We start from the raw sequence: 13,316 nt of genomic DNA on the forward strand, positions 1-13,316 counted from the left end.
CCGGTGGCTCTTTGCTGGCGTGGATGACTCGCTGTACTTCAGGATAGTATGGTTTTTCGTTAGAACCCGACTCTGCCTCCCGTCCTGAATAATCCTGTGATGATCTAGACCTGGAGGAAGAAGAGCCAGAGATGGTATATAGCAGCTGAATCTTGTTGGCTTCTCACCTGACCCTGAGTCATCCCAGGGAGAGGGGGTGGGGAGAGTTATAAACCAAAAGGCCCCGAGACACAGGTAAGAGGGCAGCTGGCCCACGGGCTGGGCACTGGTGTGGAAGGGGTGACAGCTAAGAGGAGGCAGCTGGCCCCACGGGCTGGGCACAGGTGCGGAGGGGGTGGCGGTGACTACTTCGGTTGGGTTTCCGGAATCAGAGCCTCTGGAAACTCATGTGAGTTTCGAACTCTGCTTGGTAAGAGATGGCTCCTCTCTCTGCTTTAAGGCTTCATCTTTCTCCGGGATCTTTCCTTCCCCAGTATCCTGCTGTTGCTTCTGTCTCACTTCCTTCTTCAACGAGCTCCACCTCCTTGGCCGAAGGGGTTCCGCAGTCCTGGGAGACTCAAGCTGAGTTTCTCTGTTTCCTGTAATGTTTCCCTGCAGAGCGTTTGCCCCTGCTGTTTTCACTGACCTCTGTACCCCCGCATTTTCTTGCTACCCTCTTTGGCTTCGTCAAATGCATGCTTCAAGTTTGGAGGAATTTCCTTTCTAGTCCCAGGTACTGGACCTATTTGCTGTATAACTTCATGGCGCCATGCGGGTCTCATACTCAACATGCTTAACTTTCATTACAGTTGATCCTGCTTATTTGCAGATTCCACGTCTGTGAGTTCGTCTACTGAACTCACGCCCGGCCCCTGTGCTCAGCCTCTACTGGGTGTTCGACGATACCTTAATGCCATTTGAATCTCAAATAAGTATTTTCCCTAGTCTTCATCCTCCCTGCTAATATCTGAAAGGGTTTTTCTCCATGATGTTTCAGACTTTCCTCTGTGTACCCTTCCCTATCATTTCTCCGATTTCTGGACTACTCCAATGAATTTGGGCTGCCAGGGTGGGTCCTAATCTCTTCTGGGGATTTCTTTTTCGGAGACATAGGGGGGTCACACACCAGTAGTTTAAAGAACAATGCTTTGAGCGGGGCACGGTGGCTCACGCCTGTAATCACAGCACTTTGGGAGGCCAAGGCGGGTGGATCACGAGGTCAAGAGGTCGAGACCAGCCTGGTCAACATGATGAAACCCCAACTCTACTAAAAATACAAAACATTAGCTGGGCATGGTGGCACGTGCCTGTAATCCCAGCTACTCAGGACGCTGAGGCAGGAGAATTGCCTGAACCCAGGAGGCGGAGGTTGCGCTGAGCCGAGATCGCGCCATTGCACTCCAGCCTGGGTAACAAGAGCCAAACTCTGTCTCAAAAAAAAAAAAAAAAAAAAATAGTGCTTTGGGCCAAGCGCTGTGGCTCACCCCTGTGGTTCCAGCACTTTGGGAGGCCAAGGCAAGTGGGTCACCTGAGGTCAGGAGTTTGAGACCAGCCTGGCCAACATGGCGAAATCCTGTCTCTACTTAAAATATAAACATTGGCCACACGTGGTGACAGACGCCTGTAATCCCAGCTACCCGGGAGGCTGAGGCAAGAGAATCGCTTGAACCCAGGAGGCAGAGGTCGCAGTGAGCCAAGATCGTGCCACTGCACTCCAGCCTGGGCAATAAGAGCTCAACTCTGTCTCAAAAAAAAAAAAAAAAAAGTGTTTTGCTGTCTTTCTGTTGCCTTCAGTGCTACCTGGCATTTTGACATGACCCAGCACACCTGCCAGACCAGGTTCTGAGTGGGAAAAGTGGCAGAGCCATCTCAACCACCGTTAGCTGCTCGGTGGCCAACATTGTGATGGGTATAAAGCAGCATTGACTTCTATTTTCTGTTAGTCCTTTGATTCAATTAGCTTTTTCTCTCGTCTTTATACTCCCTGCTCATACCTGAAAGGGTTTTTCTCCATGATGTTTTCAAACTGTAGTAGTCCGTTGGTAAGTACTGTCTGGAACCTATAGCTTTTTTTTTTTTTGAGATGGAGTTTCGCTCTTGTTACCCAGGCTGGAGTGCAATGGCGCGATCTTGGCTCACTGCAACCTCCGCCTCCTGGGTTCAGGCAATTCTCCTGCCTCAGCCTCCTGAGTAGCTGGGATTATAGGCACGCGCCACCACGCCCAGCTAATTTTTTGTATTTTTAGTAGAGATGGGGTTTCACCATGTTGACCAGGTTGGTCTCGATCTCTCGACCTTGTGATCCACCCACCTCGGCCTCCCAAAGTGCTGGGATTACAGGCTTGAGCCACCGCGCCCGGCCAACGAACCTGTAGCTTTGATAGCACAGCTGTCACTGTTTTAGGAAGGACGATAAATCAGGTGCTGATGGTATCCTTACTTTTGGGATGGGATGAAAACCAGTGGTCTCGAGTCTAGAGAAGTTTGCCAGAGAAAACATCCAGTTAAGTCAGGATTTCAGATAAGCAACTTTTTTTTTTTTTTCTGTTTATTTGGTATACATACGTTCCAAATGTCACTCATTGTGTATCCAGAATTCAGTGGGAATCGGAACCATCTGGAATTGCATTTAAGGAAACCAGCAAATAACTTTTTAAGTATGTCCCAAATAGCATTCACTGTTGACCTGAAATTCAGATTTAACTCGGCATCTTGTGTTTTTGTTGGTTGAATCTGGCAACGCTATGGATGTGGCCCGTCACCGCTTGCTCTGTGCCTTCAGCTTTCTCAGGGGTGCTGAACAAGACCCACGAGCTAGGTTCAGCCCAATTGACTGATCCTTAGATTGCCAGAAGGAGGAGTTACTATTTTCAAAATCTCACTGGTTTTCTTACAGAAATAGGTGCTTGCTTTTTAAGTCAAAAGATGTTTGCATTTATAAACCTCTTTTTCCTTTTTCCCCTTCCCCTGCTCACTGAAAGAAACTATCTGGGGCCAGGTGTGGTGGCTCATGCCTGTAATCCCTGCACTTTGGGAGGCCGAGGCGGGCAGATTACCTGAGCTTAGGAGTTCGAGACCAGCCTGGCCAACATGGTGAAACCCCTTCTCTATTAGAAACTACAAAAATTAGCGGGGCTGTGGTTGTAGGTGCTTGTAATCTCAGCGACTTGGAAGGCTGAGGCAGGAGAATTGCTTGAACCTGGGAGGCGGAGATTGCAGTGAGCTGAGATCACATCATTGCATTCTAGCTTGGGCAACAGGGTGAGACTCCATCTCAAAAACACGTCCCCCCCACCAAAAAAAAAACAAAAACAAAAAACTGCTTGGGTCTTAGAGACGTTGCATGTCTCGGGTATTGCTCTCTGATGGGGGTCAGGAGAGAAAGCAGGCTTTGAGCTGAGCAAAAGAGTCTTTGAGGTTTTCTGAGCAGGATGTTTTGAAGGCCTATCACAGGGTAGGGAGGGCTCAGAAACCTTCCAGACAGTTATCTTTTGCATTTACAAAGTTGTCTGTTTCTGCTGCTATAAGAAAATATCTTGGATGGGTAATTTATAAAGAACAGAAATTGACTTCTTGCAGTTTCAGAGGTTGGGAAGGTGCCGGCAGATTCAGCGTCTGGTGACGGCTTGACCTCTGCTCCGGTGGGGGTGCCTCTGACCGTATCCTCACGTGGCACAGGAAGGGCAAAAAGATGAGGTGGTTCCATTTTCCACTTTGCCCGCCCGCCTTTGCCCGCCTGTCTTTTTTAAATTATTTTCTTCTTCCTTTCCTTTCTCTCCTTTTCTTCTTTTTTTTTAGATGGAGTCTTGCTCTGTTGCCCAGGCTAGAGTGCAATGGCACAATTTCTGCCTCCTGGGCTCAAGTGATTGTCTTGCCTCAGCCTCCTGAGTAGCTGGGACCACAGGCAGGCACCACCAGGCCTGTCTAATTTTTTGTATTTAGTAGACACAGATTTCGCCATGTTGGCCAGGCTGGCCTTGAACTCCCGACCTCAGGTGATCTGCCCACCTCGGCCTTCCAAAGTGCTGGGATTACAGGCATGAGCCATTGTGCCCAGTGTGGGTATAGTATTATCTTACTGTGAGTTTAATTTAAATTTTCCAATGAGTCATGCATTTGGCCACTTGGCTAACCTCACTTGTAAGATGCCTGATGCTGCCTTCTGCCCACTTACAAAAATGGAACTATTTTCACTGCATTTGCTGGGTATATTGTTGTAATTATTCAATCAATTATGTCAGATTGGTTAATTATGTGGTTTGAATATTTTATATCTATCATTTTCTGTTTGTTCCCCCAGTTATTGTGATATGTGTTTAAATCTTCAACTAAGTATTATTTTAACTGTATTTTTGTGTTATATATTTTGAAACTATACTTTTAGGTACATACATATTAGCATGCTATATCTTCATATTGGAATTCTCTTCTTATAAAATGTCCTTTATATTTAATAATTAATTTTGCCTTAAAATCTGCTTTGAACATGATACAACTGTACCCACTTTCTTCAGGTTAGGGTTTTTAGGCTGTATTTTTTCACTATTTAACTTTTTTTTTTTTTTTTTTTTTTTTTGAGACGGAGTTTCGCTCTTGTTACCCAGGCTGGAGTGCAATGGCACGATCTCGGCTCACCGCAACCTCCGCCTCCTGGGTTCAGGCAATTCTCCTGCCTCAGCCTCCTGAGTAGCTGGGATTACAGGCACGTGCCACCATGCCCAGCTAATTTTTTGTATTTTTAGTAGAGACGGGGTTTCACCATGTTGACCAGGGTGGTCTCGGTCTCTTGACCTTGTGATCTGCCCGCTTCGGCCTCCCAAAGTGCTGGGATTACAGGCTTGAGCCACCGCGCCCGGCTAACTTTTTATTATACTTTAAGTTCTGGGCTACATTTGCAGAACATGCAGGTTTGTTACATAGGTGGACACGTGCCACGGTGGTTTGCTGCATCCATCACCCCATCATCTACATTAGGTATTTCTCCTAATGCTATTCTCCCCTAGCTTCCCCACCCCTCAGCAGGCCCTGGTGTGTGATGTGCCCCTCTCTGTGTCCGTGTGTTCTCATTGTTCAGCACCCACTCATGAATGCAAACTTGCGGTGTTTGGTTTTCTGTTCTTGTGTTGGTTTCCTGAGGATAGTTTCCAGCTTCATCTATGTCCCTGCAAAGGACGTAAACTCACCCTTTTTCATGGCTGCATAGTATTCCATGGTGTATATGTGCCACTTTTCTTGACCCAGTCTATCATTGATGAGCATTTGGGTTGGTTCCAAGTTTTTGCTATTGTAAACAATGCCGCAATAAACATGTGTCTTGATAATGGAATGTTTTATAATCCTTTGGGTATATACCCAGTAATGGGATTGCTGAGTCAAATGATATTTCTAGATTTTCATTATTTTAAATGTTTTATGCCCTTAGATTTAAAGTATGCCTTTCTGTATCTGAGCTAGTTTAACAGATGTTCTCCTTCAATTGAAATGTTTAGTTGATTTACACTTATATAAAGGACACATTTTAGTCTCAGCACATCATCTTGTTTTCTGTTTATTCCGTCTGTGTCCTGTTATTTAATTTCTCTTCTCTTTGTTTAAATTTAAGGTCAGCGGTAGGTGTGCAGGTGTGTTACACAGGTAGGAGTTTGTTGTTCAGATTATCTCATTACCCAGGAGTTAAGCCCAATATACATCAGTGATCTTTTTTTTTTTTTTTTTCTGCTCCTCTCCCCACTCCACCCTTTGACAGACCCCAGTGCCCCTCCACCTGCCCCTCCGTTGTTCCCCTCTGTGTGTGTCCACGTGTTCTCATCTTTTGAATAAATATATTTTATTCAAGTTCTGTTAACTTTTTGGTTATACATCTTTAGTCTTGTGATGGTTATCCTAGAAATTTCAATATTAATCTTTTTTGTTTGTTTTTCTGAGACAGTCTTGCTCTGTAGCCCCGGCTGGAGTGCAGTGGCTCACTGCAACCTCTGCCTTCCAGGTTCAAGAGATTCTCCTGCCTCAGCCTCCCAGGTAGTTGGGATGACCAGTGCCTGCTTCCATGCCTGATTAATTTTCGTATTTTTAGTAGAGACAGGGTTTCACCATTGTTGGCCAGGCTGGTCTTGAACTTGAGACCTCAGGGGATCCCCCCCATCTCAGCCTCTCAAAGTGCTGGGATTACAGGTGCGAGCCACTGTGCCTGGCCTCAATATTCATCTTTGACTTTATTTAGCTTTATGTATTTCTCTCTCCTCCTTTGTCATTGTCTTCATATTTTACTCTGTTACAAATTCCACAAGATGATGATGTCAAGAGTCATTTTTCCTTGACCTTTATCCACATACTGAGCATTTCTCTGGCTAAGTTTTTAATACACTTCCATGCTTTCGTCTGATAAACGACTTCTTAGGTATTTTTGCGTGATGCACATACTGATGGCAGCAAATCCTCTCACCTGTTGACTGGAAACATCTTTATTTTGTCTTCCTATGTGAAGGACACTTTCACTGGCCACACAATCTAGGCTGGCAGGTTTTAAGAATAGCAATTTAGGTTGGGCGCAGTGGCTCACACCTATAATCCCGGCACCTTGGGAGGCCGAGACAGGCAGATCACAAGGTCACTGGATCAAAACCGCTCTGGCCAACATGGTGAAACCCCATCTCGAGTAAAAATACAGAAATTAGCTGGGCTTGTTGGTGTGTGCCTGTAGGTCCAGCTACTTGGGAGGCTGAGGCAGGAGAATCGCTTGAACCCGGGAGACCGAGGTTGCAGTGAGTCGAGATTGCACCATTGCACTGCAGCCTGATGACAGAGCAAAACTCCATCTCAAAAAAATATATAGCAGTTTAAAGATGTCATTTCGTTCACTTTTATAAAATAGAGGTAAGCCTCCTATACCTTTGGTGGTTGACAGAATAAAGCAGAGGTCACAGTGCACAGTGTAGAGTCGATGCTTTGTCTCCTCCGTGGCTGAGTGCCTCGTATGTACCAGGTTCTGTTCTAGGTGCCTAGAACATTCAGGTGATACAGCCAAGAGTGAGACAGGCAAGGTCTCTGTCCGAATGGAGTTTATGTTCTTGCAGAAGGGGGATGTAAATAAGTGGACAAGGCCGGGCATGGTGGTTCATACCTGCAATCCCAGCCCGCTGGGAGGCCAAGGCGGGCGGATCACATGAGGTCAGGGTCTGAGACCAGCCTGGCCAACATGGCGAAACCCCATCTCTACTAAAAATATAAAAATTAGCCGGGCGTGGTGGCGCGCACCTGTAATTTCAGGTACTCGGGAGGCTGAGGCAGGAGAATCGCTTGAATTGGAGAGGTGGAGGTTGCAGTGAGCTGAGATTGTGCCACTGCACTCCAGCCTGGGTGACAGAGTGAGACTCCATCTCAAAAAACAGAAGGGTACTAACACAAGTAGCAGGAAGTACCTCGAAGAGAAAATACTCAAACGCAGTGTAGGCAGGACAGTGTGAGGAGGTGATATTTATGGTTATCATTTCGACTTTCTCCTTCTCTTCTGTAGGTCCCAAGTGTCCTGTGGATGTAAGAGTCCTTTGTGAAAGTGAGAAATTGTACCTGTTGGGCAAGATGAGCTTTTTTGTAGCCACCTCTGCAGACGGTGGGACCAACGATGGTCTTCTGCCTTACCTGATGGCCCTGGATCAGTATCAGCTGGAGGAATTCAAGCTTTGCCTGGAACCCCAGACGCTGATGGCCTTCTGGTCGGCCCCTCAGGGGCACTTCCCGCATATCCCCTGGGCAAACTTGAGAGCTGCTGACCCCTTGAATGTGTTCTTTCTTTTGGATGAACACTTCCCAAAAGGTCAGGCATGGAACGTGGTCCTTGGCATTTTCCACACAATGAATCTGACCTCGCTGTGTGAGGAAGTTAGAGCCCAGATGGAAGGTGAGAGTCCTCCAGACGGACCGCGGGAGGGCGGCCCGGCACTCCTGAGAGCAAGGAGGTAGCCGCTGGGTTTTCATGGGGTCCTTCCACATGGCTGACCCCCTGCAAATCCTTCCTGATGATCTAGGACAGTATCGCCTTTAAAGCCATAAAAGCTATAAAGATTTAGGCTCTAGCCCGGGGAGAAGTAGCAACGCCAAGAAAGGGAATTGAAAAGAGGCACATTCCGTTCTGTTATAAGGCTTCTTTTTTTCTTAATTTTCTTTTTCTTTTTTGAGACCGAGTCTTCTCGCTCTGTTGCCAGGCTGGAGTGTGGTGGTGTGACCTTGGCTCACTGCAACCTCTGCCTCCCAGGTGGGATCGAGTCTTCTTCCTCAGCCTTCCGAGTAGCTGGGACTACAGGTGTGCAGCCCCAGGCCCAGCCAATTTTCGTATTTTTAGTAGGGACAAGGTTTCGTCATGTTGGCCAGGATGGTCTTGATCTCTTGACCTGTGATCCACCCGCCTCGGTCTCCCAAGATGCTGGGATTACAGGTGCAAGCCACTACACCGGGCTGGTTTCTACCTTTTATATTTAAATCTGATCTCTTTTGGGTTGGGTTTTTCTTTTTTTTTCTGCGTAAGGCGTAAAGTGTAGGTTGCTGTCCCTTTTTATTTTTTCTCTGCCCGTAGATTTCCATCGGCTCCAGCACCAGTTGTTGAAAAGAGCGCTTTCTCTATTGAATTGCTTTCGCCTCTTAGTCAGAAATCACGTGGCCACGCTTGTGTGGAGAGTTCATACTTTTCAAAATTATTTCATGATGCACATAAAGGTTGACAATCACGATATATTCTTAGTTCACTGCATTTTTAATTACGTAGGAGTCCTTTCCCAGTAAAGCGTTTTTGGTGGGGGGACCTTTAAGACAAGGCCAGACATTTCCCTTCCGCATTAGCAGCGAGGTTTGACATGCAAAGGGAACAGGGACCACGTGGACTGACCCACAGATCTGTGTGCACATCACTAATGCTTCCCTACATCCAGGGTTTGCTAGGTTTCGGATAAAGACACTAAGTAAATCTAGGGAGCTGGGGGAATCGAGCTGGGTGTAGGAAGGGTGGGCTGCTTACCTAAATCATGCTCCTCTGGCACTTAAAACCCACTGAGATAAGTGCTCTTCCCCAGAGAACAGGAATGCCTAGGCATGGCAAGAGACCGATGGACTTCCGAGGCCTGCTCTTGGCTGTTCTTCTATGTCCTTGCAAAGTTCCCTAAGCACTGGGGAGAAAAAGCAAAAACTAAGCTTTTTGTGTGTTTGTTTGTTTTGGTTTTTGATACGTAGTTTTGCTCTTGTTACCCAGGCTGGAGTGCAGTGGCGCCATCTCGGCTCACCGCACCCTCCGCCTCCCAAGTTCAAGTGATTCTCCTGCCTCAGCCTCCCGAGTAGCTGCGACTACAGGCGTCCACCACTGTGCCCACCTAATTGTTGTATTTTTAGCAGAGATGGGGTTTCTTCGTATTGGTCCGGCTGGTCTTGAATTCCTGACTTGAGGTGATCCGCCTGCCTCGGCCTCCCAAAGTGCTGGGATAACAGGTGTGAGCCACTGCGTCCGGCCAGCAACAACTAATTTTTAACCTTCATTTTCTCTTTGAAGCCATGTACCAGTCCTGCTAGGCTGTTCATCTAGAACAGCCTGGCTCTTCTAAGTGGTCCCAGCTAACTCTAGAGCAGGCGTCCCCAAACTATGGCCCGCGGGCCGCATGCGGCCCCCTGAGGCCATTTATCTGGGCCCCCGCTACACTTCAGGAAGGGGCACCTCTTTCATTGGTGGTCAGTGAGAGGAGCACAGTATGTGGCGGCCCTCCAACGGTCTGAGGGACAGTGAACTGGCCCCCTGTGTAAAAAGTTTGGGGACACCTGATCTAGAGTCTTGCATTGAATGTATTAAGATCCAGGTGGTGATACCTGATACTTGACAGTCAAGTTGTAACCTGCAAGGCCCACATCATTGGATTTGTTTGCAACAGAGGATGCAACTTGTCAAATATTTGGCTTCTGGATGAACTGAGCCAGTGATGAGAGGAAAATCATCTACTTTTCCTTTGCCTGGGCTATGCCCAGAAAAAGGTTCCCACTTGGGTTCCCTGCTTCTGGGAGGGTTAGAATTCAGGACAGACCTCAGCTTGAAGAATGTGGACATACGTAGGGCTCACAGATCACACAGGTAGGATTTGTGGAGCTTCGGAGAGTTGGGATCCTTTAGCCCGGGCTACCATGCGTGGAGGATGACAATTCTTGTTCTTTGAAGGAGTGGTTCTTCAAAGGCACATGGAGCATCTGGAGAAAGTACAGGACTCGGCTTGCTAACCAGAACAAGCTGTGTACACAGTGGTGATCAATGGAGTTCAAATATTAGAGCCGTGTCTCTTGAGATGCAAATCCCTCACGAGGTATTGGCTCACGGCAGCTGTGTACTACACAGTAAGATGAGCTGGACCACTGTGAGGTCTTCTAGCTCATGAGAAAGGGGACATTCACAGTGGGTGTGTGCAGCGCCGTGAGGGACTTGGTTTGAATCCAATTCTTGGTGCTTTTATTCCTATGGTATTTTATTCCAAAGATACTAGGATGGCTTCTCTGTGTGGGGTATTGTTGTACACACTTGGCATGAATTGATGAACAGTGATCTACCTAGACAGGCCAGAGACATAATAAATAAGTTACATGCTGTGTTAAATGGTGGCAAGTGCCAACAGAGGGTAGGGCCTATGGGAGAGGCTAAGGGATGTGATTAAGGAGATAAATGGTTGTCATGATTAGGCTTCTCTGGCGCCACGGCGGAGAAGAGGTTTGAGCAGAGCCGTGGGAGTGAGTTAAGCAGATGTGTGAGAGTCCAGGCAGGCAGGACGGTTGGAGCCAATTCCCCCAGGCAGGATCGTGCTTAGCGCATGCTGTGGGCTTTCCAGAGTTCACGTTGCCTCTTCCGTTGGGTTAATGGAGCTTGAGAAAACCGGAAGAATCGGACTCTACATCTCAAGTCTGTCATAGGAGTGGGTTCTACGGAGAGCCTCCGCTATTGCTGGCCCCGTTTCAGTCTGGGGCATTTTTGTATGCCATCATCACTGTTTATTTCAGGGAATGTGCAGACCCAGGAGCCTCAGGATATAACCCAGGAAGATGCAGAGATGCTAGAAGCAGCAGCAGGTGTGTACACTACTTTAAGTTGGTAATGGACAGGTTGCTTGATGAAGCACTCATTCACTGGTCCACATTTGCTGCCTACTCTGAAATTCCTTGAATTTATACTGCATGAAAAATTAAAAACTTTGCAACGAATTCTTTCAGTATTGCTTATTAAATAATAACTTACTGTAAATGGGGCACACTGATTCCCCCAGTCCCTTCAATCGCGTTTGCTATAGTAAAAGTTGGTTCCACTGGGGCTTCTGTTATTGCTGCTCCGTTTTTGGCCTGGGCTATTTTTATATCTCATCATCACTGTTTATTTCAGGGAATGTGCAGACCCAGGAATGCCAGGATCCAAACCAAGAATCAGAGCAGCTGGAAGAAGCAGCAGGTGTGTACACTACAGGTTGCTTGATAGAGCACTCATTTCATTGGTCCACATTCCCTGCCTGTGCTGAAATTTCTTGAATTTATACTTTATAAAAAAATTAAACACTCTTTCCATCTAGTTCTTCCAGTATTTCTTATTAAATAATAACTTATTCCTGGGCATGGAGGCCCACACCTGTAATCCCAGCACCTTGGGAGGCTGAGGCGGGCAGATCATTTGCGGTCAAGAGTTCGAGACCGACCTGACCAAAGAATGAAACCCCATCTCTACTAAAAAGACAAAAACTAACCAGGCATGGTGGTGGCCACCTGCAATTGTAGCTACTCAGGAGGCTGAGGCAGGAGAATTGCTTGAACCCAGGAGGCAGAGGTTGCAGTGAGCCGAGATCGCACCACTGCACTCCAGCCTGGGCAACAGAGTGAGGCTCTGTCTCAGTAACTAAACAGAAAATATAAACTCCAGTGTCTTCAATCCCTTTTTCCATGGAAAGAGCTGGTTCCACTGGGGGCTGCTGTTACTGCTGGCCCATTTTCGGTCTGGGGTGTTTTCTTATCTCATAATCACTGTGTATTTCAGGAAATGTGCAGACCCAGGAATGCCAAGATCCAAACCAAGAACCAGAGGAGCTAGAAGAAGAAACAGGTGTGTACACTACTTTATGTCGACAATCGACAGGTTGCTTGATGAAGCACTCATTTCATTGGTCTACATTTGCTGCCTATGCTGAAATTTCTGGAACTTACAGTACATTAAAAAATTAAAGACTCTTTCTATGTAGTTCTTCCAGTATTTCTTATTAAATAATAACTTAAGGCTGGATAGAGTGGCTCATGTCTGTAATACCAGCACTTTTGGAGGCCAAGGCAGGAAGATCACTTGAAGTCAGGAGTTCAAGACCAGCCTGGCCAATATGGTGAAATCTCCTTTCTTCTAAAAATAAAAAAGTTAGGCCTGGTGGCATGTGCCTGTAATCCCAGCTACTTGGGAGGCTGAGGCAGGAGAATGTCTTGAATCTGGGAGGCGAAGGTTGCAGTGAGCCGAGATTGCGCCATTGCACTTTAGCCTGGGAGACAGAGCAAGACTCCATCTCTTAAAAACAAAAAACATAAACTGGACATTCTCTGATTTCTCTAGTCTCTTCACTCTTAAGTTTGCCATAGAAAGAGTTGGTTCTGGCTGGGTGCGGTGGCTCATGCCTATAACCCCAGCACTTTGAGCAGCCAAGGTGGGCAGTTCAGGAGGCCAGGAGTTCGAGACCAGCCTGGCCAACATAGTGAAACCCCGTCTCTACTAAAAATAAAAAAAAAATTAGCCAGGCATGGTGGCAGGCACCTGTAATCCCAGCTACTCGGGAGGCCGAGGCAGGAGAATTGCTTGAACCTGGGAGGCAGAGGTTGCAGTGAGATGAGATGGTGCCATTGCATTCCAGCCTGGGGGCCAGAGCAGGACTCCGTTTTGGAGAAAAACAAATAGAGTTGGTTCTACTGAGAACCTCCATCATTGCTGGCCCATTTTCAGTCTAGGGCATTTCCATATCTCATCATTATTTATTTCAGGGAATGGGCAGACGCAGGGATGCCAAGATCCAAACCAAGAAGAACCAGAGGGGCCAGAAGAAGCAGGTGTGTACACTATTTTATGTCAACAGTGGACAGGTTGCTTGGCGAGCCCTGCCTTCCCTGGGTCCCGAGTAGAGTTGCCTCCTCCTCTGACATTTTCTTCCATTTTATAATCAAGAAATGAAAAATTCTCCCCAGCTGGTTGTTCCAGTGCAACTTACTGAAAAATAAGTCATTATAAATGGGATTCTCTAGTTTTCCCATTCATTCTCAGACACCGAGGTCTACTTATGGGCTTTGCGCTTTTGTGGCATAATTGATTC

General features: G+C 46.9%; 1 protein-coding gene across 2 annotated transcripts in view; it reads left to right on the top strand.

The window, feature by feature from the left end:
• Positions 1 to 7,532: 7,532 nt before the first annotated feature.
• NLRP13 (NLR family pyrin domain containing 13) overlaps positions 7,533 to 13,316 on the top strand; it is a 32,640-nt gene continuing 26,856 nt past the window's right edge. For both annotated transcript variants that reach the window (XM_003944037.3, XM_010331929.3), the window contains exons 1-4: positions 7,533 to 7,876; positions 10,993 to 11,061; positions 12,011 to 12,076; positions 12,991 to 13,056. In XM_003944037.3, the coding sequence (XP_003944086.3) occupies positions 7,558 to 7,876; positions 10,993 to 11,061; positions 12,011 to 12,076; positions 12,991 to 13,056 (520 nt within the window). In that variant the 5' untranslated portion in view covers positions 7,533 to 7,557. The remainder of the gene's footprint in view (positions 7,877 to 10,992; positions 11,062 to 12,010; positions 12,077 to 12,990; positions 13,057 to 13,316) is intronic.

This window comes from Saimiri boliviensis, chromosome 14 (genome assembly GCF_048565385.1).
Source record: "Saimiri boliviensis isolate mSaiBol1 chromosome 14, mSaiBol1.pri, whole genome shotgun sequence".
Lineage (NCBI taxonomy): Eukaryota > Metazoa > Chordata > Mammalia > Primates > Cebidae > Saimiri > Saimiri boliviensis.